The 24504-nt window shown below is 51.2% G+C and overlaps 1 protein-coding gene and 1 long non-coding RNA gene across 2 annotated transcripts; one reads left to right on the forward strand and one right to left on the reverse strand.

Annotated features, from left to right (window-relative positions):
• On the forward strand, positions 1-6540 carry LOC144101901 (uncharacterized). Its single transcript, XM_077635123.1, has 2 exons — positions 1-1222; positions 4000-6540. The coding sequence occupies exons 1-2, from the start codon at positions 925-927 to the stop codon at positions 4011-4013; spliced, it is 312 nt and encodes a 103-aa protein (XP_077491249.1). The 5' UTR covers positions 1-924; the 3' UTR covers positions 4014-6540.
• A 2878-nt stretch (positions 6541-9418) lies between these two features.
• On the reverse strand, positions 9419-13537 carry LOC144101902 (uncharacterized). The gene is made up of 2 exons (XR_013308094.1): positions 13113-13537; positions 9419-9951 (listed from the first exon to the last, which is right to left on the reverse strand). It is a non-coding gene; the product is annotated as an uncharacterized LOC144101902 (long non-coding RNA).
• Between the last annotated feature and the right edge of the window lie 10967 nt (positions 13538-24504).

The raw sequence follows: 24504 nt of genomic DNA on the forward strand, positions 1-24504 counted from the left end.
CGGAACGCTATGGCGACCACTACTCAACGCGGCTACGATCCCAATGCAATGGCGTGGGCTGAAATCGACATTCAATAACCCGAAGACAGGTCTCCACCCATTGAAGATGAAGGACTCTTTACGCTGATTTCCATGCGTAAGCGGACCCAGCGTTCCAAAACATCCAAGGACGGTACCACGATGGCGTCGTTCAAGCAAACACAGGCAGTTGGGCTCAACGGCCGTCTCTTCTCCGGCAGCGATCGCGCTGCGCTGCCGCTGGATAACAAGGCTGCTTTATGGCGCCCGAAAGAGACGCCGAAAATGAGCTCAGAAGATATAATCATGGTTCTCAAGCCAAGGCAAATCATGAACCTCAAGGAAATTTTACAGCACGGCGAGTTGGGAGCGGCTATTGCCCAGTACGTGGGAGGAGACGCTGGCGCCACGCTCAGCATATGGCCAGTCTGGACCCAGAACCTCGTCGTTTGTGGGACCCAACACATCGAAGCAGCCAATAAGCTGACTAAAGACTTTGACCTCAAGACCGGAGCGGACTCCCATCCATTTCGGGGCCACGTAAAGCTTAATGGTGAGGTGTGCCGAGGTGTGATCAGGGTGCGGGCTGATGAGACGACGGCTTCCCTCAAGAACAAGGTGAAGTGGCGCGAAGGTGAGATAGCCTTTGTGCACTAACTGGGAAAATCAAATATAGCGGTGCTTACCTTTGCGGGCCGCAAGGTGCCGCGCTACGTGCACTACAATTGTGAATGCACGCTTGTGCGAGAATACAAACGGACGATCCCTGCATGCTTCCGCTGCGGGACCATCGGCCACAGTGTTGACAACTGCCCACACCCGGACATCGGAAGATGTGGATTTTACGGGCAACATGTGGGCGCCTCCGAGCAGGGTCTTAACGAGCATGACTGTACCCCATGCTGCATGATCTGCGGGCAAGCGCACCTGACTGGCTCCGCTGACTGCAAGGGCAAGTTTCAGCGACTCCAGCGATCGAGACGGCTAGCCCAGCAGCACCAAGGGGAGCAACCAAACAAGTCAAGCAAGTCCCCTCGGAACAAGACGGGCAAGTCCGGCCAAGCGGCTGGGAAACAAGGCAGCAGGAAACAACCACCTCCCGCTTCCAAAAAGGCGAAATTCGGGACCGGTGACAAGCCGCCAGCTTTCCAAGCCGGGGATTCTCCCCCGCCCCCCTGGCAACAGCCCAACTTCAACATCAAAGGTAAGCAGCTGGGCGGGCGTCGCCTCTGTTTCCTCTCCCTCCCCTTCCCCCCTCGAACTTGAGCTGAGAAAAGAGCTAGCGTTTCTCAAAAAACAGAACGCGCAGTTAGAATCCAAATTGAACGCACTAAAAAACGCTAGGGCAGAGCCACCTCCATCGGAAACAATAAAGGACGCTGATGAATCGGCGTCTGAGTGCTCGAGCGTCGCTCCGTTGTCAGGTGCTCGGCTCACTGCAAATCTGGAAAGCCGCATGACGGCTATTGAGCAAAATGTGGCTGATCACATGACCCAACTGCCAGCGATTATTACACAAGTCATCCAAACACAAATGCAGCAGCTGGTAACAACCATTACTCAGCAACTGACTGTGTCCGTTACGCAGCAAGTCACACAAAACTTTAAAGCCTGGATACAGGCTAACCCAAAATTGCTTAGGCGGGCAGGACCCACTCACTGGACCCAGGACTCACTGGGTAGCACACGTTGTTTCCCTTACAGGCATTCACTCTTGAATAGTGTGTCTCACACAGTGTTTTACACACCACCTGTGTTTGTGAGAAACACAAGCGAACTCGGAACTAAATTGTCTGTGCCTCTTAAATCACAGCGGTTGTGTGGCCTGTGGCACTTAGCAATATTAAGAGCCTTGGCCATTCTTTCTTTAAATTTTGCGGTGTTTATTGGCAATGTAGGAATCATAATTTAAACCCCTTTTCTGACCATATGCTGTTCTGGGTAACAAGCAAAGAATCAGTGCAAAAATTTTTTGGGGCCCATAGATTGACTTATCGGGTGCTGAATACTCAGGTGTTTTTGAAACACTGCACAGGACTCTTATACTGCTGTCGCCCAGGCACTTTCAGTTACGATTGAGTCAGTCAATATCGGACTCTGTGCAGATCTGGTGTTTGTACATGCACAAATAGTCAGGATCAAGCCCAGTCCTGCTTGACCGCTTCCACGAGTGTTATCGAGCTTTTCAATTTTAGTTCAAAGGCTGTTGCCCTTGTGCTCGGGAAGCACTAAAATGCAGACTGAAAATACAGTACAATGCAGCTTTTTTTTCCCAAGAAGTAGGGGCATCATATGAGCCTGTGGAAGTGTCGTGCACTCGTGGGCAGGGTGCATAGTTTAGGTGCACCTGTCAGCCCCATAAGTTGTGGTGGAGAACTGCAACTGACAGTGATTCGTTCTTCATAAATGCAGGGATAGAGTCGAACACCAGAAAGATGCCATTAAGAACCATGAACTACGAGGTGTGCACTATACAAAACTATAAACATTCGTGAATGTGATGTAAGCAGCTACTAGATTAGAGAATACGAGGCTGGATACAATGAAATGAAACACACATAGAGCTGTAAAACTTAAAAACACCACTTGCCTGTCTGAGCAGTGGGTGGCAAATGCAATGTGGGTGGCAAATGTGCACGTGCTGACGGCACAGTATTTTAAGGCAAAAGCCTTTCTTGCCTCATCAATGTGCGCAAGACCTGTCCGCAGGAAACGTGTACCAGAAGTGTCCGCTCCCCCTGTCAATCAAACCAAATGTCATCCAAGGTCATCAATAGTCATCAATAATTCACATAATCAATTGGTCATTAATTAATGTCAGGTAATCACCATGGCATCACAATTGTAATCAATTAATCAATGTTCATAATTAATTAATAAGTAATGTAATACTTCTGAATAGGGGTCCATAAGGAAATAAACTGAACTGAACTATTATTAATTGATTAATTAAAGGAGTGTCAGGAGCATTCTGAAGGGCTTAGCAGGACGGCAGAAAGACTTTTGCCTTGATGCTCATAAGGTGGCTTAAGTGCTCCCCTGAATTTTTTACGGGCTGTTGTGAAGGAGCCTGTTATAACTGTGTCACAGCCATGGAATTTTTTATTCGAGGTCTTTTTGCTAACATTTACTTGATTACAAACCCATTTGTTTGCCACTTCTGTAGCTATATGTGCATATAGTGCCACCTGGCATTTAGGAGACCAGCTTGCCATTCGGGATTAAGTGGGAACATATAGCTCCATCACATGTCGAGCCCATTCAGAACTTCAGTTGGGATTGGAGGCATTCGTGTGACAGCAGTATTCAAAGAACTCCAAAATACAAATGGCACATTCTCATCCAGCGACATAGCCAGGTGGTGCATTTGTGCGCTATGTATTCTTGCGCTTAAAACAGTGTTGAGAAAATGTAGAGTATACTCAGTGCCCACTGGCCTCACAGCTCACAGATCAAGCATTGTTTGCATTTCCATGTGCCTCAGAAGTTGGCGTAACAGCTGTGGCAGAGGCTGAAAAATTTGTCAGTAGGAATAGTGCCAGAAGTTTTGATAACAGCAAAACAGAGATACTGGAAAGGCTGGTAAAAAAGTGCCGTATCTGTCATGCGTTTCCAGGAAAACTGCACAAATCTCTCATGCATGACCTTGAAGTCATGTTATTAACTGTTGTAACTTGCTTGTGTGGTTAAGTGTCATGTGAGCACAATTTGTTTTTGTCGCTGAGAAGAGTTAGCTGTCTGTTCCATGTGAGTTTTGTGAATGTATGCATGTACTGCTTATTTTGCAAAGCAGTCCAGTCATCCCAGGAAAGCCAGCCAATTTTATTTCTTAGAGAGCTCAGGTTTAAGCATTAAGTGAGCGGAAAGGCAAATTAACACTGTTCATCATTTCCTAAAGAATGAAAGTAACATGATTGAAGTGCACTATCTAGAATCATTCCACACGGTCCTTGAATTGAGTATCTCGACTGTTGCTTTCAGAAAATACCACGTGAAAGACACAAACAATGTGCCAAATGCCATCCTCGAAGAAATAGGCGTCTCCTTCCTGTCTTTTGAGTCATCTGTAACCGGTGCTTGCCTTCTGGGTGAGCTCGTTGTGAAGCGTCCAGAGGACAAGACTGCAAACAAGTCAGTGCCGAACAACTTCAGCAACAAAAGTATCAACCAAGTACTTGCTTCTGAAGCGGGTGCAGTGGCTGTCAAAGACTGCAACGATGAACCAGACATGAAGCGTCAGCGAGTTGAAAACAGTAGTTGAGCAAGCAAAACAAATTCATTTGCCGTTTTGTTGCACTTGCCACAGGCAGTGCAGTCAACTCCGGGAGCCTGTAGTGAGTGCCATATGCGGCGAGTTGCAATTTGTAAAGTGAGCAGTGCCTTGACTGCCGTGTTCATCTGTTGTGCATTCAGTGTTTTGTCGTAATGCTGGGTAGGTGCTGATTCTGCATGATTCAGCACGCAGTGCTGATTGGCTAATAAAATCTGGAAGCATAAAAGGGAGGATTGTAGTGAGGAATGGCACTGGGGTGTAAAAAAGCAGCAAAGAAAATTACTAGTCGTGTTTCAGATTCGATGCTGTAAAGGGCATGGAATCAAGAGCCATTTGACAGCATCTTGTTGCATGAAGGAGAAGTGTCATTCTGAACTAATGTGCTACAGTTGATTTGCTAGGGGCCAAAGCATTTATTTCATAAGATCTCAAGGAAAGTATACATCACTATGTTGAACATGAAATTATATTTTGTGTTGATCAGACTATTGTGTGCTACATACAGGCTGTGCCAAAATACTATAGGCCAAAGCATTTCCTACTAAACTGCATTTTGGAGCTTAAAGGGACTCTGAAACACTTTTGAAGATTACTGGTGAATTTGTTCAATGTGTAGAATGAATGGTTTTGAGCATTCACTTTAAGTATGAGTTCTTTGAATGGAACCAACAATTTAATATTATTTAAAAAAAGACATGTTTTTTTAAATTCACAGGCCAATGGAGCACTGTGTAGTGATGGTTTTTGGATCTATTTTCTGCAGAGTGCGCACCACAAGTACTGATGATGTCATGGTGGGTGACAGGCCGTCAGACGCTTGCATTCACGTCAGCTGCGGCAGCCATATACCTTGTGGGCACACTTCCTGTAGCCGCGAAAGTAGTCTGCTTGTTTAACTGCGTAAACCTGTAGGGTGTGCGCAAGCGAGGTCGTTGTCTTCATGCACGTCATTCAGACTTGCCACTGTCACATCTTTCTTTTGGTGGTTCTGTATTCATTCACCGTGTCTGTTGTATTTGCCCAAGACGGACACGGATGGCGCCTGGATACTCATAGCAAGGTGGGGAAAACAGGGGGATGGGGCTCTTCAAAATTCGAGTAGGGATGCTCTGTCTTTGGCATTGCTTTCTTATAAAGTCAGAACGTATGAAGTAATTGGAATGCAGAGGTGACAGGTTCATTTACAGCAGCAATTCTAGGGCTACATTATCAGGTAGCGTCTTCTTCATAGGAATCTGAAGGAAACAAAATTTTTTTATGTGGTCTGTAAATTTTTTTTGGGTGGCACCTTCCCTCCCCTTGGCGCCACCACTGGAGGTGAACATGCCTTGTGTCTTTGGCTGTAAAGGCAATGGTTGGTGAGGGGTATTGAACTCAGGCATGTTGTTCCTGAAGACAAGTGAGCGAGCTGCCTTGAGCACATCAGACTGCCAGCGTTGGGTGCTTGCTAGATGTACATAAACCAAGCATTGCCGCGTGACATAATCATGGGCAAGGCACTGTCCCAAACCGTTTTGTTTATTTTCTGCTGGTGCATTGGTACGCGTGAGTTGAGGGGGAAGTGGAGGAGCTTCATTTTTAATCACCAATATCTTCGATGTTAATGAAGATAGCTCAAAAATTTTTGCAATGGAATGACAAGTGATGAGATACGTATTGCTCCTACACTTTTCTTAACCTTGCATTGTTTCATTAAAGCAGCATGCGTGGAATACCTAAGCTTCGGAAGTTTGGGGACAAGAGGTTACTTCATGTTTGAGAGACCTGCAACGCTAATAGTGATGCAAAACGAGCCACATTGTATGGCAGAGAAGCAAGTCCAGTGGACTGTATATTTTTGACAAAGGCTGTACCACCTGTAACAGAAACCTGTAACAACTTGGCCGTGGCAAGAGTATAGTGACGTGTTGTATTTTTGGGAAATTGTTTCAGTAATCCTTTCATGTGAGCAAGAGCAGAATTCGTCGACATCTGTAACACCAAAGCAAGCGTGCGGCAGACAAGGCCTTGGGAGTTTTGCTACCAGTGGTGTGGCCTGCACTTCGAATGACAAAGCACATCTCTTCTTGCTTTGTTGTGGTCATCTCTTCTTGCTTTGTTAGGCAATGATATATTTTTTTGTTTTTGCACTACTGTCTTCAGAACCATCAGAGCACCAAAAATGGTACATCTCAAAAGTTCTGAACATGTGCTATCACCTATCGATCTCTCGTGGACTTCTTTCAGAATAAATGGTTTTGTTTTTTCCACTTATTGTTGCATGTACTGCTTTTTGGGGGTTGAGGTGCTTTTGCTAGCTTTTGTCTCGGTCACTTGTGTGCCAAATAATGCGGCAGGGGGAACGTTTACAACACTTTTGTTTTAGTCAGTGATATACTTGTTTGCTGCTGATGGTGATGCAGGAGGGTTTTGACAGCCTTATTAAGCTGCTGCTATATGAAGCTGCTGCTATATGCTGCTATATGCCCACTCCTAGGCAAACATCTCTGGCATGGAATGGGCTTTGATAATGCTCACCCCTTGCCTACACAGCTACAGTAGGGTACAAGTCAAGAAGGTAGTGGCTAATACCCCTCAAAGGAGGCTTTCCAAATTAGGCTCTCAAATTAGCTCTATGCATTGGAAAGCTGTACATACTGACTACGAATATTGCTATGACTGGTGGCCTAGTAAAAAGGTCCCGTAACTGGGACGCTGCAGTACTTGGAATACGATCGTGATTGCAAGCTACGTCGTGTAAGGGTAAAAGATGGGCAAAGGAGTTGCAACTTGCGGCAAGCGAAAGTCCCAGAAGTATTGAGTAGCTAACAGCAACGTCAATCGAAGCAACTTGGGTATATACATCGAGTGCCGCACGGCAACATTGCTGATCAACATTACATGAAAGCTAGTGTCCAGCGCAATGACCATTCACAGATCTCAAGGGGCAATGTACGATTTGGTCGTCTACGTGCACGATTCACCACACCCGCAGAAACTAATGCATGTTGTCCTTAGCCATTGCATGCACCTCAACCGCTTGTTGTTGACAGCCCAGAACGAAGAAAAGTTTGTTTTACCACGGATCGTCCGATGACATTGACAACGTTGATATGGATTAACGCACAAACTTGAGCTAGTTGGAATTAGCATCAAAATTCATACTGGCCAACACTTTTTTTTTTAAACGCGAAGGACAAGCAACACATGCACACAGGATAGTCGCTAGGCCAGTTCTTGAGGGCGAAGGAAAGGTTTCTTGCATGGTATGTGGATACTGCAATGTTATTGATGATTACAGATGAGAAATTAAGACAGGATGAAAAATTAGCTGTGGTTCAACCCTGTTGAACCTAGTGAGACGAATGAAAGCTCTATTAAGCGTGGTTAGACATTGTTTAGCTTCGATTAAACTTTATTGCATATCAGTGGTTTGGCTTGAATGGCGACAGTACATCCTCCCTTCAAGCACTAGTTCCGCCACATTGCTCATCCATAGCTTTGTGTGAAGGTAGGCACATGCCGCACGCTTTTATCGAGCTAACGAGAAATGAAAATTGGTTTTTGAGGAAAGGAAATGGTGCAGTAACTGTTTCACATATCTCCGTGGACACTGGAACCATGCCATAGGGAGGGTATAGAGGGAATGAAAGAAGCAAGAGGTGGCCGTAATGGAGGTCTCCGCAATGCAATAATTTCGACCACCTGGGGATCTTTAACATGCACTGACATCCTACAGCACATGAGCGCCTTTGGCATTTCGCCGCTATCGAAACGCAGCCACCGTGGTCGGGTTCGAAACCAGGTATTCTGGCTCAGTAGACGATCGCCTTAACCACTGAGCCACCGCTGCGGGTTATAATCAACGGCTCGTCACGTGATTTCCGGCAGTTGCGAGAGTGCCGTCGGCTTCGCAAGCTAAGCGGTGGTGAGGCGTAGCTAGTCACGTGATTCGATAGTTGCGAGGCGAGCGCCTAGTTGCTGTTGCGACATGTGGCGTGTCACGTGGCATGACGTCAGAGCCGAGCTTGCGCTCCCCTGGTTTGAAGGTCAAATTTCACCGCCACGTGACCTTCAGCTTTTTATGGGAGAAGTAAAGCTTTCGCTCCAAAAACAGCGGCTTGTTACTTGAAACGATACAAGCAGCTAGCTCATAGGCTATAGCTGACGAGTTTTGCCTGTTAGAGAACCACCTTTTGCAAACGCCCACGGCTAGTAAGAAGCTATTCTCCGACGGAACGGTGAATTGAGTGACCACATAAGCACAACCATACAGTCGCAATGAACTTCTGTTCTCTTCAAAAACCTCTTCGGATATTGTGCAAGATCGATCACGTCTTTAATCAAGCGGATGTGTTGTGCTCGTCAGAGACGTGGATGGCCACGAGTGAACCTTTGTAATTCCTGACTATACATTTGTGTGTGTGGTTCAACGAAACAACCGAGCGAATGGGGTAGTCATTATGCGCCCAATGAAATGTTTTGGACGACGTCTTCTCGATGTCGACAATCGGATTGGTGAAATGTGTGGCATGAGTTTGCCTAACGGCCTGGTGCTTGCTTGCGTCTGTATGCCTACTGCATAGAAGATAGATATCATTACGCAGCGCGCGTCTGAAACCGTACGTAGATGAAACAGCGCTGTGCTGCAGGTTACGGATTTCAACATGCCTGTTCTGCGCACTGCATTTATCGAAGCCATGACAAACTTCCGGCTCATTTTAGCCGCGTTTCAATGCAGGAGAGACGCAGGAGGCGGCTGTGTGCTGTGCGATGTCAGTACACATACAAATATCTCCAGATCGCTGAAATTAATCCAGAGACTATTCCGAAGCTCTCCACTACACCACTCCCATATTCCACCTTTCCCCCACAGCACGGTTGAGAGAAGTATTTTCCAACACTGGTCCGGGTCGCAGTCTCATGTCGGATCATTGGAGCCCGTATCGCCCAACACGTGGGCGATATGGCCGACGAACGCTGGCCCCAGTATTGGACAGAGTGCAATTAAGCGGGTCCTTAATTTCCCCAAAACGCATTTACCTGCTGGTGGAAGGGTTGGTGCAGGGATCTGGGGGTGTTCGGTCCGACGCCGTGTTACTCCAATACGTGGCACTAACAGCTGTAAAAGATGGAGACTTCAACATACATATACAAGCGTTTTTATTGCAATGATGCCGCCAACCAATAGTTTCAGGCGAATTTTCGCCTGGTATCGAAATTGTCCCAACTTGGCAGGCTGGAATAGTCGCCAGTGGGACAGCGAAGGCGCTTTATTAACGGCGTGCTCCGAGCGCACATGCTCGTCACGGTCACTCTTCTGCACCAATAGCTTCTCGCAGAAGCCGCGCAGGCAGTCGCCGCCGGTCCTATGGTCTACTGCGCGGGGTGGCCGAGCCTGTGCCGACGAGCCCTGCGCTGCTCTTCGTTGAAGAGCCGCGCCCTGATGCGCGAGCCCATGTGCATGGCCATGATGGTCTGGCTCCTCTTGCTGGCACACGTGACATACCGGAGCGTAGCAGCGGGGAGCGTCGTTGGGATCATGCACGTATACTGTGCAGGTTGCAAGCCAGGGGGAAGGTTGGAAGTTGACTCTGCAACCGGAGCACTCGTGGATGGTCCGCTCCCCAGGCAGGACGCACTCGAGCCGCCTTAATTCTGCGCTGGTACATGTGGAGTTGCTGCATGGGGAAGAAATGGGGTTTGTAGGTCAGTACGCAGTAAGTTCACGTTCATAGGTTTACCCGCCACGATGGCTAAGTGGTTAAAGCGCTCGTCTACTGAGCCGCGGAGCACCTGGGTGCGAGCCAGACCGTGGCGGACGCGTTTCAATGGAGGCGAAACGCAAAAGGCACCCATGGGCTGTGCGATGTCAGTGCACGTTAAACATCCCCAGGTGGTCGAAATTATTCCGGAGCCCTCCATCTACAGCACTCCTTCCTTCTGTATTTCACTCCCTCTTTTATCCCTTGACTTAGGGCATGGTTCGCTGAATTGTGGGACAAATACTGCACCATTTTCCCTAACAACCCCCCCAGCAAACATTTTTTTTCAGCTTATTTGTTTCATTCTGATTTACAAAAACCGGTGCAAAGGCAAGAAGCCTGACAAAGGCCTCTGCTCCGCATGCAGTCAGCAGACAGGCATCAGAAACATATACAACTGATTCCCTTTTTAGGGGACAAAAGGGATAAAACAAGCAACACTGAAAGGCAATAAATGCTAGCAAAAAAAAATGAACTACAAATAGAACAAGAACTATATACAATTGATTCTCTCTTTAGAGGACAAAAGGGATAAAACTAGCAACACTGAAAGGCCATAAATGTTAGCAAAAAAAAAAGAGAAATAAATCAAATGAATTCAACGTTTTCTTGCAATATTACATTCTTAAGGAACTTTTTGGGAATTGGCTTGCTGAAATCAAGTAATTTTTCAGTGTGGTTTAGTAGAGACGGTATTTGGAACTGTACATGTTTTGCTACCGTAATTTGTCCTGACTATAGGGATTTTTCTGCAATGTTTGCGGAAGCAGTACTCGATCTGCAGCGGTGTTGCCTGTGGTGTAAAGTTTCTGGCTCTGAACATGTTGCAAGAGCCTATAACAGTACAATTGGTTAGCCTTTATCAGGGAGTACTTTCTGAATAATGAATGTCGGTAAATATTGTGGTTGCCCGTGGTAGCTCTCAAATATACGCATGACTTGTTTCTGTAACCAGCTTATGAAAATTGCCCTGCATAGTTGTTCCCCAGACTGGCGGGCAATAAGACATTCTGGAGTAAAAAAAAGCGTATAATATAGCGAGGTTCTTAGCCATTGTGGTAACAACAATGGGCTTAGTTCATAAAGACAGCCTACTGCCTTAACTCGGCCGCCAGTTTTGACATGTGAACATTCCATGACAAGGTGTCCTGAAACCACACACCCAAAAATGTTTGCACCTCAACCCGCTCTAGACTGTCACCATGAAAATTAAGCTCAATGTTAGTGGTGATTGCTTTATTTATGGGTGCGAATATCATATACTTAGTCTTGCTTGTATTCAGCTGCAAGTTATTCTTGTTAAGCCAGCCCGAAAGGAATTTCAAGTAAAAATTAACATCATATTGAAGTTGAGTAAGTGCATGAATCACTAACAAAAAATGTTAGCGTCATCTGCGTACACAATTATTTTCGGGGAGTTTGGTATGCTGCTAAGATTATTTGCATAGAGTAAAAACAACAGGGGTCCGAGAATAGACCTCTGGGGAACACCGTTCTTTACTTTGGCATATGAACGCTGACGTATTGATACCGGTCAGATAAGTAGCCGTGCATTCTTTTAAAGCGAAAGCTTTAATGCTCCCTTCGGCAGCTTGTTCGGCGTGTGTTTCATATGTCTTTGAACCGAGGAAAACCATGCACGTGACGTCGCCGTGCCGCAGCTGGGACCAAACCGATAGAGGGCGGGAACTTCGAAAGCAAAGAGAAGGCGCATAACAGGCCCCCTGGGACACTAGACGGGACAGTGGACATCTCAGTCGCGCTTACATTGTGGCACAAACGCGAAGCTGCAGCCCGTCGGCGTACTTGTGTTCATTTGCGTTGGCGTTGAACCGCGCCGCAAGGGAATGGGTAAAGGAGGGAATGAAAGAAGGGACAAAGGGGTGCCGTAGTGAAGGGCCCCGGAATAATTTCGACCACCCGGGGATCTCTAACGTGCACTGACATAGCATATCACACGGGCGCCTTAGCGTTTTGCCCCATAAAAACGCAGCCGCCGCGATCGGGTTCGAACCCGGGAACTCCGACCACTGATCCACCGCGGCGTTGGCGTTGACAACGTTCTAGACTCCGATGATTTGGACGAACGGAAGGACGCATAACTCGCTCCCTGGGTCAGCGGATGACCCGATCGCGCTTTGAGGTACGTGGCGGTGGTGCGAGACGTGGCTGCATGCATTAGCGTTGACAACGTTGTGGCAGATACGCGGCACTGCAGCAATAGGCCGCCGCAGCGTTCATTGGATGACCAACCTCTCGCGATCAAACTGTCACCTGGCAGGGTGGGCGCGCTGCCTATCCAGTGTGCGGAACGCACTCAACTTTATATACAGACGCCAAGCCGCGCGTCAGCAGTAGTTAAACCGCAGCTAATGTTTTTTCACATCGTGGCCCCCAAGCGCGCCTATCGCCGCCGGTGTGTGCTACGGCAGTAACGTTTGGTCACATCGAGAAATTTTCGGAGCCCTTCACTACGACGTCGCTCATAGCTTGAGTCGCATTAGGACTTTAAACCCCCATAAGAACGTAAGGCAACTGCAAGCGTACCGTCTCCCTCTTTCCCAGATCACATGATGCGATATCAAGCGTTGCATGTTCCGAGCACTGCGCTGACTCAGCTCAGCCGTTAATGTAACAGCCTTTTGGAACCCAGCCAATTGCGTAGAGTGATTACCATTGATGAATCACACATTACATCAAAAGAAATCGGTAAAAGCCGAAGAATGGCGGCAGAAAATAAGAAATGAGTCAGCTGCACATCTATACTCTTTTTCATACATAGCGTGCAACGCTGTGAAAGGTACGGAAGCAGTAGCTAGTCCGTTTGCAAAAATAAAGAAATGCGTGTTACGCAGCGCAGCTATTATTTTTTTGTTCAGGTGGTCTTTCTGAACAATGGAAGTTGCTCACGTCGTCGTTTAGACAACTGCGCTTCGCGCTGAGAGACTGCACTTTATCGGCTCTTCCGATGGCACGACTTCACTTTCGAACATTGTCGCCTGAAGCTAATATACGCCAGACGACCAGTCGCGTCCAGTTGAACTGGCTGCGGTCGTCGGAAGAAAGTCGGTGCTTACCTCCACAAAGGAGGACAAGTCGGAGTCGAAGCTGCCTGCAGCTGTCCTGTGCTTGGCTTTCATTTCCACCTCGGGAGGACGGCTGGCGGCCAAGAGCGAGGCGGTGAGCTGCGGGGCCATGCCACCGGTCTTCCTGCAACGCCTGAGGCCCGGCAGTGCTGCGTCGCCGGTGAAGGTAGACAGATGTACGGCCAACGCGGCAGCGAGACTGGTGGGGCGGACGAACGGCTGCGAACGCTGCGTCGAGGCACCCTACGAATCGAGGCACGAGCACGACACGAGCGGACGGAGACGCTAATGATGACCACGTGAACGTAATGACGTAATTCACGAGCGATACCGAGGCGGAGAGAAGGGAGAATTAAAAAATAAATAAAACATTCATGAAGCGCCCATTATGCGTTGTATGCTACCAGAAATTGAAATGAAAATTGGTATTTGAGGAAAGGAAATGACGCAGTAACTGTCTCACATATCTCTATTGTCACCCGAACCGCGGCTAAAGTGAAGGAATAAAGGAGGGAGTGAGCGAAGAAAGGAAGATAGCGGTGCCGTAGTGGAGGGCTCCGGAATTTAGGCCACCTGGGGGCCTAACGTGCGCTGACATCGCACAGCATGCACGGGCGAAAATGAAAATTGTTTTAAAATCGAAAGCTTTACTACGCTACGTTCCTAGATTTTCCCCGACACCGCTTTGACCTGAAGGTCAATGAAAGTCGCTGAACCGCTCCGGAGCTGCGCCGTAACCTATGAGTCGGAGCTCAGAAAAGACGCGCCGCGCTAATATGCCCCGGGCCGACCCCGTCGGCAGTGCAATAACGGGCCGATCCGTGCCAGAGTGCTTCAAGCCAAGCACACCGCCATATTCCAAAAATAAGTTTGTTATCTTAGGACCAAGGATCCGGTGCAGATATTAAATCAGGTATCAGGGATACAGAAGCCCACACACCTCCACCTTTTATACGCAATCCTGCGCATGCGACGTGGAGTTCGGGCGATAGAGCGGCTTGCGGCGAGACGGCGACGAAGAACGCGGCGCAGCTGTGAGGTCTGTCTGGTTACCATGGTATCGGCGCATGCGCAACACTGCTCATCCGCGTGACGTCACGCTCGACTTTGACGAAGGCTACAGGACGGAAATTTCATAAACCCGGTATGGGCGTCACACGTCCTGCAAGACAAGGACATAGAAGATAAAAGTAAAAAAATGTGGAGAGAGGGGGACCCTCGACCATATAATTTGGCAGTGTGTACACTCCCCAGGGGTGAGGGAAGGAATAGATAGTAGAGAAGCCTGGGAAACCCTTCTGCAAAGCGCGGACCCCGCGACCCAGAAGAAAGCCATCCATCTGGCGGCAGAGACCGCGAAGAGCAAGTTTTTGTAACTGGAACTGGAACTGACGATGGAGCGGGCGGGCGGCCGCGGCGACGGCGAAGCCCATGCCACACTTTGCTCCCCTTCGGTTGCCATGGTAATGGCGCATGGTTACATGGTAATGGCGCATGCACAGAGGCTCACCAAGGTTCGCTCACGAGTGCACGCACTGCTCTGCGGCCACAATAGCGTCTTGAGGGAGTCTGGTAGTATGCACAGCGCCCTATAGGCCGCAAGCATATCGCGACGAGCATCGGCGAACGCGGCACAGTGAAGGAGCAGGTATTCCTAGTGTTTCCACTGCACCACATCCGTCACACACATCACGCGTCGCACCGTGACGCACCCGTCGTTCCCCGGGCCACACGCAGCCAATGCGCGCGCGGAGGATCATTACACGTTGCGACCGTGTAAGTGCGCGACACCCGGTGACACTGTCGATGCGCTCACCTCCTGCGCGATGCGTGGGTCGGGGTGCTGTCTTCGGAGATGGTCTTGGATGGCCGCACGCACGTCCTCCAGCGCAAGGGGCAGATCGCTGGCAGGTAGTTCATGTGCAGCGGTCGCGAGGTCGTCAGGTTCTTCGTTGGCGGCGATGCCGCAGTGACCGGGCACCCACTGTGCCGTCTCTGCGCGAGGCGCTCGATACGCGAGCGAATTTCCCGCACTAGTGGGGTACCGCGGCCGTTAGATTGCAGGCGGCTGAGGGCGGTGCGGGAGTCGCACAGCAGAGCACTCCTGGGCGGCGGAGGGCCGAGGGTGAGCAGCAGGTCCAGCCCGAGCCGGATCCCCATCAACTCCGTCGTGGTGGAGGAGCCCAGGAAGGTTGCGTGTTGCTGGCTGTGCAGTTGCAGGGCGGGGATGGTAGCCGTCGCTACAAGGGAGCAGCTGTCGCGGGCCACTGAGCCGTCGGTGTACACGAGGAGATGGTCCTGGAGCTCATCGTGTATGACGGCTCTGACCAGCTGCTGCACAGCATCTCTCGCTGTAGCTCCGAGGCAGCAGGCCAGGGCGCGCAGGAGCCGTAGGGGGGTGGGCCTTTTGTCAATTGCTCATGCTCGAGCAGCGCCGCGCCCATTCGTGAGCTCGGGTGCGAGCGCATACGCTGCAGCAGCGAGCCGCCGTCCGGGGCGCGGTGAAGGCGGTCGATGTAATTCAGTGCCCTGCGCGCTGTTTGGAGCTCAAGTGGCCACGCTCCTTCCTGCCTCGGCCAACGTTGCGGTGCACTGCGAGTTTTTGGACAGGCCTAGGCACACGCGCAGGGATATGCGGTGCTGGAGCTCGAGTTTCTTCCAGCACGGCTTGCGCACCATGACGAGCGGCAGCGCATAGAGCACCGCCCCGAAAGCTGCGGCCTTGTTGTATAGCCGCAGCGTGGCTTTCTGGGAGATGCCCTGGCCTCAAGCGGTGAGCTTTTGTACGGCGGCGGTGATCCTCTTCATCTGCAGACAGGCCTTGGTCGCCGCGGGGCAGAAGGAAAGGCGCCAGTCGATGTCCAGGCCAAGGTACCGCACCGATTTACGCCAAGGAATCAGAGTCTAGTGCAGTGACAGTGGCGCAAGGTGCGAGCGCGAAACGCAGGCCATGGCCACCGATTTCTCCGCGCTCAGCGAGAGACCAAGGCCGCTCAAGCTGGCATCGACTGCGGTCAGAGCTCCCTGAAGGCACCCCCACACGCGAAGCGCCTCGCCCGGTGGTCCCCGGCACCACAGAGCTATGTCGTCTGCATATATACGGACATATGTACACATGGTGTCGGCCGCTCGTGGGGAGGGAGGCCGGCACCACCGACATGGCCACATTAAACAGAAATGGTGATAAGACAGAGCCCTGCGGCACGCCCATGTCGACCGGGCGAGGCTTGGAGAGCTTATATCCTACTCGTACGCGCATGGTGCGCCCGCTCAGGAAGCCATGAACGTATCGCAAAAGGCGCCCGCTCACAGCAGCCCCCTCAAGCACCGCTAGAATTGGTGCGCGGTGAACGTTGTCAAAAGCGCCCGAGACGTCCAGTAGTAGCAGCAGCGCAACCTGGCCTGCCGCCCTGGCATGCTCCAGCGCTGTAACAACGTCCGATAGAAGAATCAGCCGTGCACCGCATCACACGGGAACCCGTCTGCCGCTCGTCAAACAAATCAATATCCGCAGCCTACTCGTTCAGACGCTGCTACGCCGTATGCTCCATGAGCTTACCTGCCGCCGATGTTAATGCCACTGGCCGGTATCCGCTCAGCTCCGTAGGTGGGCGTCCTGCCTTTCGGATGGGACAAACGACCGCGGTTCGCCAATCCTCCGGTAGCTCCCCGCGTTCCCACACCAGGTTGATCTGCTGCAGGAGGATCTGGCGTTGCTGCGCATCCAGGTTTCGCAGTATCTGGTATGCCACCCCGTCCGGTCAGGAAAAAAGGAAGGATGAGATTTTTGCTAGCCCCGGCATCTGGGTGGACACTGAAGCACCTGAGCTGGGGCGGCGGAAATAACGGAAAGGATAGCAGGCAGAGTGGAGAAATGAAATGAAAAAGGTGAGGGGACCGGTAGAGAGGATAGGGGGAGAGGTAATATACACAAACTATTTACACTATAAGAAATGTGTACAGGTTGCGCGCGTGATTAGTTGCGGAATAGTCTTCGGTATAATTTCAGCAACCTGAAGATATTCAACGTGTATACTGACACAACACAGCACTGCGCAGGCGTCTCCTGCGTTTTGCTTCCATCTAAACGGCCGAAATGATCCCAAAGTTCGTCATGACTTCGACAGTGTGTGTGTGAGTGAAAAACTTTATTTCAGGGAGGAAGCTTGAGGCAGCCGGAGCAACCTCTCGCAATCTCTAGGTGGGCTCCTCATTACAGGAGCCAATTGGCGACCGCCGCCACTCGGGCTCGGTGGACCAGGGCCGTCTGGCTTGCTAGGTCCGAGCAGCCGAGCAGGGCTGCCTCCCAGTCCTCCCGGGTGGGGTTGGGTTTGGGGGCGAGGTTCGGGGTTGACTGGCATGCCCACACCATGTGAAAGATGTCCGAAGACTTCTCCGCACAGTGTGGGCATTCTCCTGTACAGGCAGGATCAAAGTGTTGACAAATGCAGTGCACATAGAGTAATGTTACCCACTACCCATATCCTTTCTTACTATCGCTCCCCCTTTCTTTCCCTCTCCCTGTCCTTTTATTCCCGCTAGTCGCTGCTCAGGTGCTTCAGCTTTCGATGGCAGATGCCGCGACTAGCAACATATTTTCCTTCCATTCTTACTTTATTAATAAATAGCCACTAACAACACAGCTCAGGCATGTTGAAGTCCTCAACCGGAACAGCGCTGTTCCATCATCTACGGTTTGAGACACGTGCTGGTAAACGTAATGATATCTGTCATATGTGCATGACTACCTCAGCCACTCGGTTGTCGTTTCGCTGTTCTCCTCACACAGGCGTATAGTCACGGATTACAAAGGTTGGCCGGGAGAATTCACGTCTCGGACGAGCACAACACATCCACTTGATTAAAGTCTTGATCTTGCACAATATACGAAGGGTGTTTCGGAAAGTTACTGCAACTATATGGTTGTGTTAGGCGCCTTTGCTTTCAGAGCTCCCACTCATCGGTTTCGGCGCAGCTCCGGAGCGGCCGAAGGTCGCTTCAGCGACTCGGGGGGCGCTGCGAGTGCGCGAAGCGACCAGACGACCGCCGTACCGGCTCCTGTTATTTTCCCCAGGAACCGCGGAACATTTCTTGTGACCCCACCGAAACCGTCACTATCACCTCCCCAACGTCGAGCGGAACCTGCTGGTCCTGGTCCTGAGAAGGTAGGCCCGAAACTGGCTGTTCTATGACAATTTTTCATCATTGCCACGCCGCGCAACGCTATGGCGACCACTACTCAACGCGGCTACGATACCAATGCAATGGCGTGGGCTGAAATCGACATTCAACAACCCGAAGACAGGTCTCCACCCATTGAAGATGAAGGACTCTTTACGCTGATTTCCATGCGTAAGCGGACCCAGCGTTCCAAAACATCCAAGGACGGTACCACGATGGCGTTGTGATGACCCCTCATAATGCGCAGGTCCATACGGGACGGAGAGGCAAAGAGACACCGTATGGCTCAGTTTAAACAAACAGATATATTCAATAATTACACATGATTAAGATTATACATCAGAGGCTGGGGCGTCCGAGCTTATGTGCCGACGACTTCATGGAGACGATGGAGGGTCTCCGGAGTCGAGCTCGAACGGTTGCTGGCAGAAGCTACAAGCCGTCGAGCTTCGGTGCTGAAGGCTCCCTTGGCGAACGATGTCGTCCTGAGCGTACCTTCTTCGGTACTCCTTGTCGACTTTTATATTCTCTTATCCCCACACTCCCTAGGGTGAGGACGCCCACGCCGGAGTGGGGGGGGTGCCTAGGGCTTTCACTTGGGCGCACAAACACACCACCGCACTTATGGTCTCGCCCCCCTCACGTGTTGAGTCCGAGGGAAAGAAGGTTGTCGTCGAGGTAGCGCATAGCGTCAGCTGTGGTAAGGCGCGCTCTGGCCCGCTGCCGGTTCCCGCGGGTCACCGGCCTCCGTTCTCCATCAAATGACACTCGCCCCTCAAGGCCGGAACGCGAGGTCACTAAAAGGCCGGGAAAGTGGTTCCTTGTCCTGGGATGTGCTCGGAAGGGTTGATTGATGATGCCCGCCGAAACGAGGCCGCCCTGGAACGGCCACGGCAATTGGGGAAGATAACGCCCGTCTCCCCGCGGCGGCGGCGGCGGCGTTCGTCTCGTGCCGACACTATGGAAAGGGGGTCCGGTTGTGCTTAAACCCCTTCGTTCTGGTCGTCTCCGTGCGGTCCTCGGCGGCAGGCCCGAAAGCAATCCCACTCAAGTAGCTTGCAGCCATATACAGTAGAAATATGAAAGGGGGTCCGGTTGGGCTTTCGCCGCCACTGGGGGCTCCGTCTACGCCGCGCCGTCGAACGCGGGCGCTCGTAGCACACACAAGGAACGTCACACTCGCTCACCCTCCAGAAGAATGTTCTCCGAACATTTGAGTCCATGCAGCTCCCCTTGTCTTTCTGAATCGCCTCGCACAGTGCGTCCGACAAAACACTTTTCGCTGCACTCAACACCACTGCACAACACCATATGCCTCCGCTGTCATAACTGGCGTCTCCAGGGGCAGCACTGATCTTCTTTTACAGATAAACATGAAACTCAGCACCCAAGCCTCTCTTTTCTAGTCCAAACTGGACGAAATAAATTTACCACAGTTACAAAGGAGCTCCCACTTCTAGCACGATCGCGGCACAGACAAAAATATAGATAACGAAAGGAAGTAGGGCAGGTTCTGCATGCGCTCCGCATGCTCTCCTGTGAAGGTGTTACTTAATGACAGAAAGGTTGAACTACCAACTCCGATAACTTAACACATAGGCACATAGTTCATACTAAGTAAGTCTGTGACCCTTTGTCTGCTTTGGGACTCGCGAGGGCTCGTGGCAGGAGCCTTTCCTGGCGTTAGCTGCGCGGCAACCTCGCGCGCTTCTTCTTCTAGCAATGCATGAAGTAAATCCGGTGGCATTCCGGCCGTCACCTCTGGCGCCTGCCGAACAAATGCAGGAGAGGGCGTTTCTTGCGAACTATCTGCGCGCTCCGCTTCACTTCTGTCCCCATCAAAATCCGCGCTTTCCCTTTCCTCATTTCGTGAATACCGAACCGGTGCCGACTTGAGGCGATTTGCGTGTATCCTTATCAAGCGCCGGTTCACGTCTCGGACTCTGAAGTTTACCGGGGAAAGCTTCTCGACAACCTCGCACGGTCCTCTCCACTTCGTCTGGAACTTACGAGCTAGCCCAATCTGCCTTTGGCAGTTTTCAATGTACACGCTGTCCCCCACATAAAACGGCGCGTCTCTAGCACTGCGATCGTGCACCTCCTTCATGCGCTTCGCCGCTCTCTTTAAGGCCTCCTTTGCGATGTCCCTCACCACTTGCAAGCGCGATTCTAGCTCAACCTTATAGTCGTCCAGTGAAGCGTATGGGACACGACGGGGGCCCTCCGGCACTTCACTAGGCTGGTCCGGGTCTCGGCCGTAGAGAAGAAAGAATGGCGATTCGCCCGTGCTCTCGTGTGCTGCGGAATTGTAGGCAAACATTGCATACGGGAGCCACAAGTCCCAGTCCCGCTGGTCGCGCGAAACAAAATGCGACAGGAACTCGGCCACGGTTTGGTTCAGTCGCTACACCGCGCCGTTGCAAGCCAGATGGTACGGTGTTGTCTGCTTCTTAGCGATCTTAAGCAGCTCGCAAACTCTCCTCATTAGCTGCGACACGAAGTTCGTTCCCCGATCTGTCAAGAGTTGCCTCGGGGGTCCATGTCGGAGCACGATCTGTTCGACAAATGCTCTTGCAACCGTGTCTGCCTTCTGATCTGGGAGTGCTACCGCTTCCGCGTATTTTGAAAGGTGATCGACAAATACTAAAATGTACTTGTTTCCGGAAGTGGTCGTGGGCAATGGGCCCATTATGTCCATACCTGTCCGCTCGAAGGGAGCCGAAACCTCAGGGAACGGCTGAATTGGAGCTGGTCTTCGTCCCTTGGGTGTTTTTCTTTCGAGACAGGAATGACACTTCGCACAGTAGTCTCTAACATCCTGTCGCATGCCACTCCAAAAGTACAAACGCTCCACACGCCTGCGTGTCTTCGCTACGCCAAAATGTCCGGCGCATGGCGCATCGTGAAACGCGCGAAGAACCCTTTCTGTCCACGACCGAGGTATGACGACTCTCTCCCAAGCGGTTTTCTCTGGTCTCCCTTTCCTGATTGGCCTCGTGCGCCGACACAGGGTGCCGTCTTTGCCAATGAAATAACCTAGCTGTTCGGGGTGAGACGGTGCGCCCTCTAAGCTTTCGATTATTCGCTTCAGGTCAGGATCTTTGCACTGCTCTGTGCGTAATTCGGCGGGGTCGACTACGGGGACAAACTCATCTATAGCTGCCACGGCAGCTGTGCGGCTGAGTGCATCAGCATTCAGATGTGTCTTTCCTGACTTGTGCTCAACTTCAAAGCAGTATTCCTGCAGGTGTAGATTCTATCTAGCGAGTCGCGAGCTAGGGTCTCTGACACTCATCACCCATTTCAGAGGATGGCAGTCTGTGACTAGCTTGAATTTGCGGCCGTAAAGGTAGCATCTGAAGTGCTTTACTGCCCAGACAACGGCGAGGCACTCCCTTTCCGTAGCTCCGTACTTTTGCTCTGCGGGGCTCAGCTGTCGGCTAGCAAAAGCAACGGGATGTTCTTTGCCCTCGATAACCTGAGATAGCACGGCACCAACTGCGAACTTTGACGCATCTGTGGCTATAACGAAGGGCAAATTAAAATCCGGGTGGCGCAACAGCGGTGCACTCATTAGCTTCCTTTTCAGGGCCCCAAAAGCATCCTCCGCGTTTTCATCCCAGCGAAAGGCGACATTTTTGGCTGTTAAGGCGGTGAGCGGCTTAGCGAGCTTGGCGAACTCCTCTATGTGCCTTCGGTAGTAACCGATCAGGCCGAGAAACTGCCGGACCTGGCGGACGCTAGTCGGGGGTGGAAAATCCGAGACACACCTTAGTTTCTCAGGGTCCGGTCGCATGCCGTCAGCTGAAACAACGTGCCCGAGGTATTTCACCTCGTTTTTGAGGAATTGGCACTTAGAGGGCTTCAGCTTGAGACCCGCTCCTCTTAGTCGCACCAAAACCTGCTCAATATCGCGCAAATGGTTCTCAAAACTGTCACTGTATATGATTATGTCATCCATATACACGAAGCACAGCCTCCCCAGAAGACCTGCCAGGATAACATCAGCGGTTCTCTGCCAGACAGCAGGGCTGTTGGCCAGACCCATCGGCATTCTTTTCCATTCATAGTGCCCTGAGGGCGTGTTGAATGCCGTTTTCTCGGCATCTGCCGGATCCATTGCTATCTGCCAGAATCCCGCCGCCATGTCCACTACCGTGAAGTACCTGGCAGAGCCCAGCTGAGAAAGCGTCTCCTGTATATTGGGGATGGGGTATGGATCGATGCGAGTTACGGCATTTAGTTTGTGGTAGTCCACTACCAATCGATACGAGCCATCTGGCTTTTCCACCAATAGTGCTGGTGCTCCCCAGGGTGACTTTGAGTGTTCGACAATGCCGCGATCAATCAGGTCCTGCACCTGCCGCTCCATCTCCTCACGTTGGGAGTAAGGAATCCTGTACGCACGCTGGTAAACGGGCGATGAAGTGCCGGTTTCTATCCTGTGCTTTATAACGCCACAGCAGCCCAAATCCAGGTTGGACGCGGCGAATACCCCCGAGTAGTCGTTCAGCAAACCAGCCAGAGCCTCCCTCTCCCTGGATTTTACGTGAGAAAGATCGAACGACACCTTTGGAGCAGCCGAAGGACTAGCATGCTCTACAGTTGCGAGTACCGTATCGGTGGGCTCACGTTTCTCTATCGCAGAGGTGAAGAAAGCCAATGTTTTGTTCTTGGGAAGGCTCAGTGGCTGCTGGCTACAGTTAACCACCCGTAGGGGCACTCTGTGGGCGTCATTAACTGTCACGAGGCACGCGGCTGCCTTCAGGCCATTGCTGAGAGAGTCGACCGGCTCAAGCACTCCCACGGCGCCGCTCTCTACATCTGAAGGCACAAACGCGTACAAAATGTGCTCCGACCAAGGAAGGACGACCGCCTCATCGACCAGCCTGACGGCAACCCGCGAATATACCTTCTCCAATGATCCCACTGTTTGACGGGTGTCAATATCGGTAATGCGAATCTCAGCCCCTCTCCTGTTCAAAAACGGAACTGTTGAGCCGCCCGCATTAACCTCTTCCTCAGAGAATGAGACTACTACCTTCCCTTTTCTCAAAAAATCCTGCCCTAATATACCTGACACTCCGTTTGGCAGAGACACCGTGTCCGGGCATACGTAGCAGGGGTGCTCCAATGCAATTCCGCCGAGAGAGAAGTGTAACCGGTAGAGTCCACTTATGCCAAGAGTATCCCCCGTTATGCCTACAAATTTGGTTGCCATACCACCAGACGCTTCCAACACCTCGCGGTCCCCCTTCCTTCGAAGCGTGTTTAAACTGCTCTCCTTAAGCAATGTCACCTTTGACCCCGTATCTATCAACAATTCCATGCAACAACCATTTAACTTGCAACGCACAACAGGGCATGCCTCGTCGGCCACGCAAACCACCACCACCTCATCATCCACTGCTCCCTCCCCATGCTCCTCAGGATGGGGAGGACTATCTAGTTTTTTGTCTCGGTATCTGGAGCCCCGCTGTAGGCTTGCTTAGGGCGTGTCTCGCCTGCTTCTCTTTGTGGCTCCCCACGGCGCACGTTTTGGCAAAACCTGGCGATGTGTCCGCGACCCTGGCAAGCGAAGCATACGATTTCTTCAAAATCTCGCATACCGCGCCTGTAGCTTTGTGGCGGTCTCCGGTTTCCAGCGAATGGGCGCTGTTGAGCGCGCGCTTCCACCTGGCGTTCCACCTTCTGAGATAGCAGCTGTTCTAAGCGATCTAACCGCTCTGTCAAATGAGCAACCTATGGGCTGAGCACCGCTCTTTCTATGACGCGTACTCTCGCTGCGGCCGTCGTTTACGCCTCATTTCGTTCCTCATCCAATGCGGCCGCCACGGCTTGGTCGAAATTGCTCGGCTTGCGCGAGAGCACGAACCGGCGCACGGGGTCTTGCAGACCAGCCACGAACAAAGCGGTCATTTCCTCTTTAAGTAGATCCTCCGCGTATTTCTTCTTTAGCTGGCCTCCTTCCTCCTCCCTGCTTAACGTATGGCGTGCTAGGCGCTGAAGCCGCGACGCAAACGTTCGCACGTCCTCCCCTACCATCTGTCCGGCGTCACGGAACCTCTGTACCCGCACGTGACGTGGTTCAGTGTCGAAATGCTCAAACGCGAGCTTCTTAAATTCCGCAAATGATTTTGTGGATTTTACTTTTTCGTCTCGCCATGCAAAATCATGAGCAGCTCCTGCCATCTTACACCTC

This window comes from Amblyomma americanum, chromosome 8 (genome assembly GCF_052857255.1).
Source record: "Amblyomma americanum isolate KBUSLIRL-KWMA chromosome 8, ASM5285725v1, whole genome shotgun sequence".
Classification (NCBI taxonomy): domain Eukaryota; kingdom Metazoa; phylum Arthropoda; class Arachnida; order Ixodida; family Ixodidae; genus Amblyomma; species Amblyomma americanum.

What these genes read in the sequence shown, in the direction of transcription:
- LOC144101901 (XM_077635123.1), top strand. Translation starts at nt 925, where the DNA reads ATGATCTGCGGGCAAGCGCACCTGACTGGCTCCGCTGACTGCAAGGGC.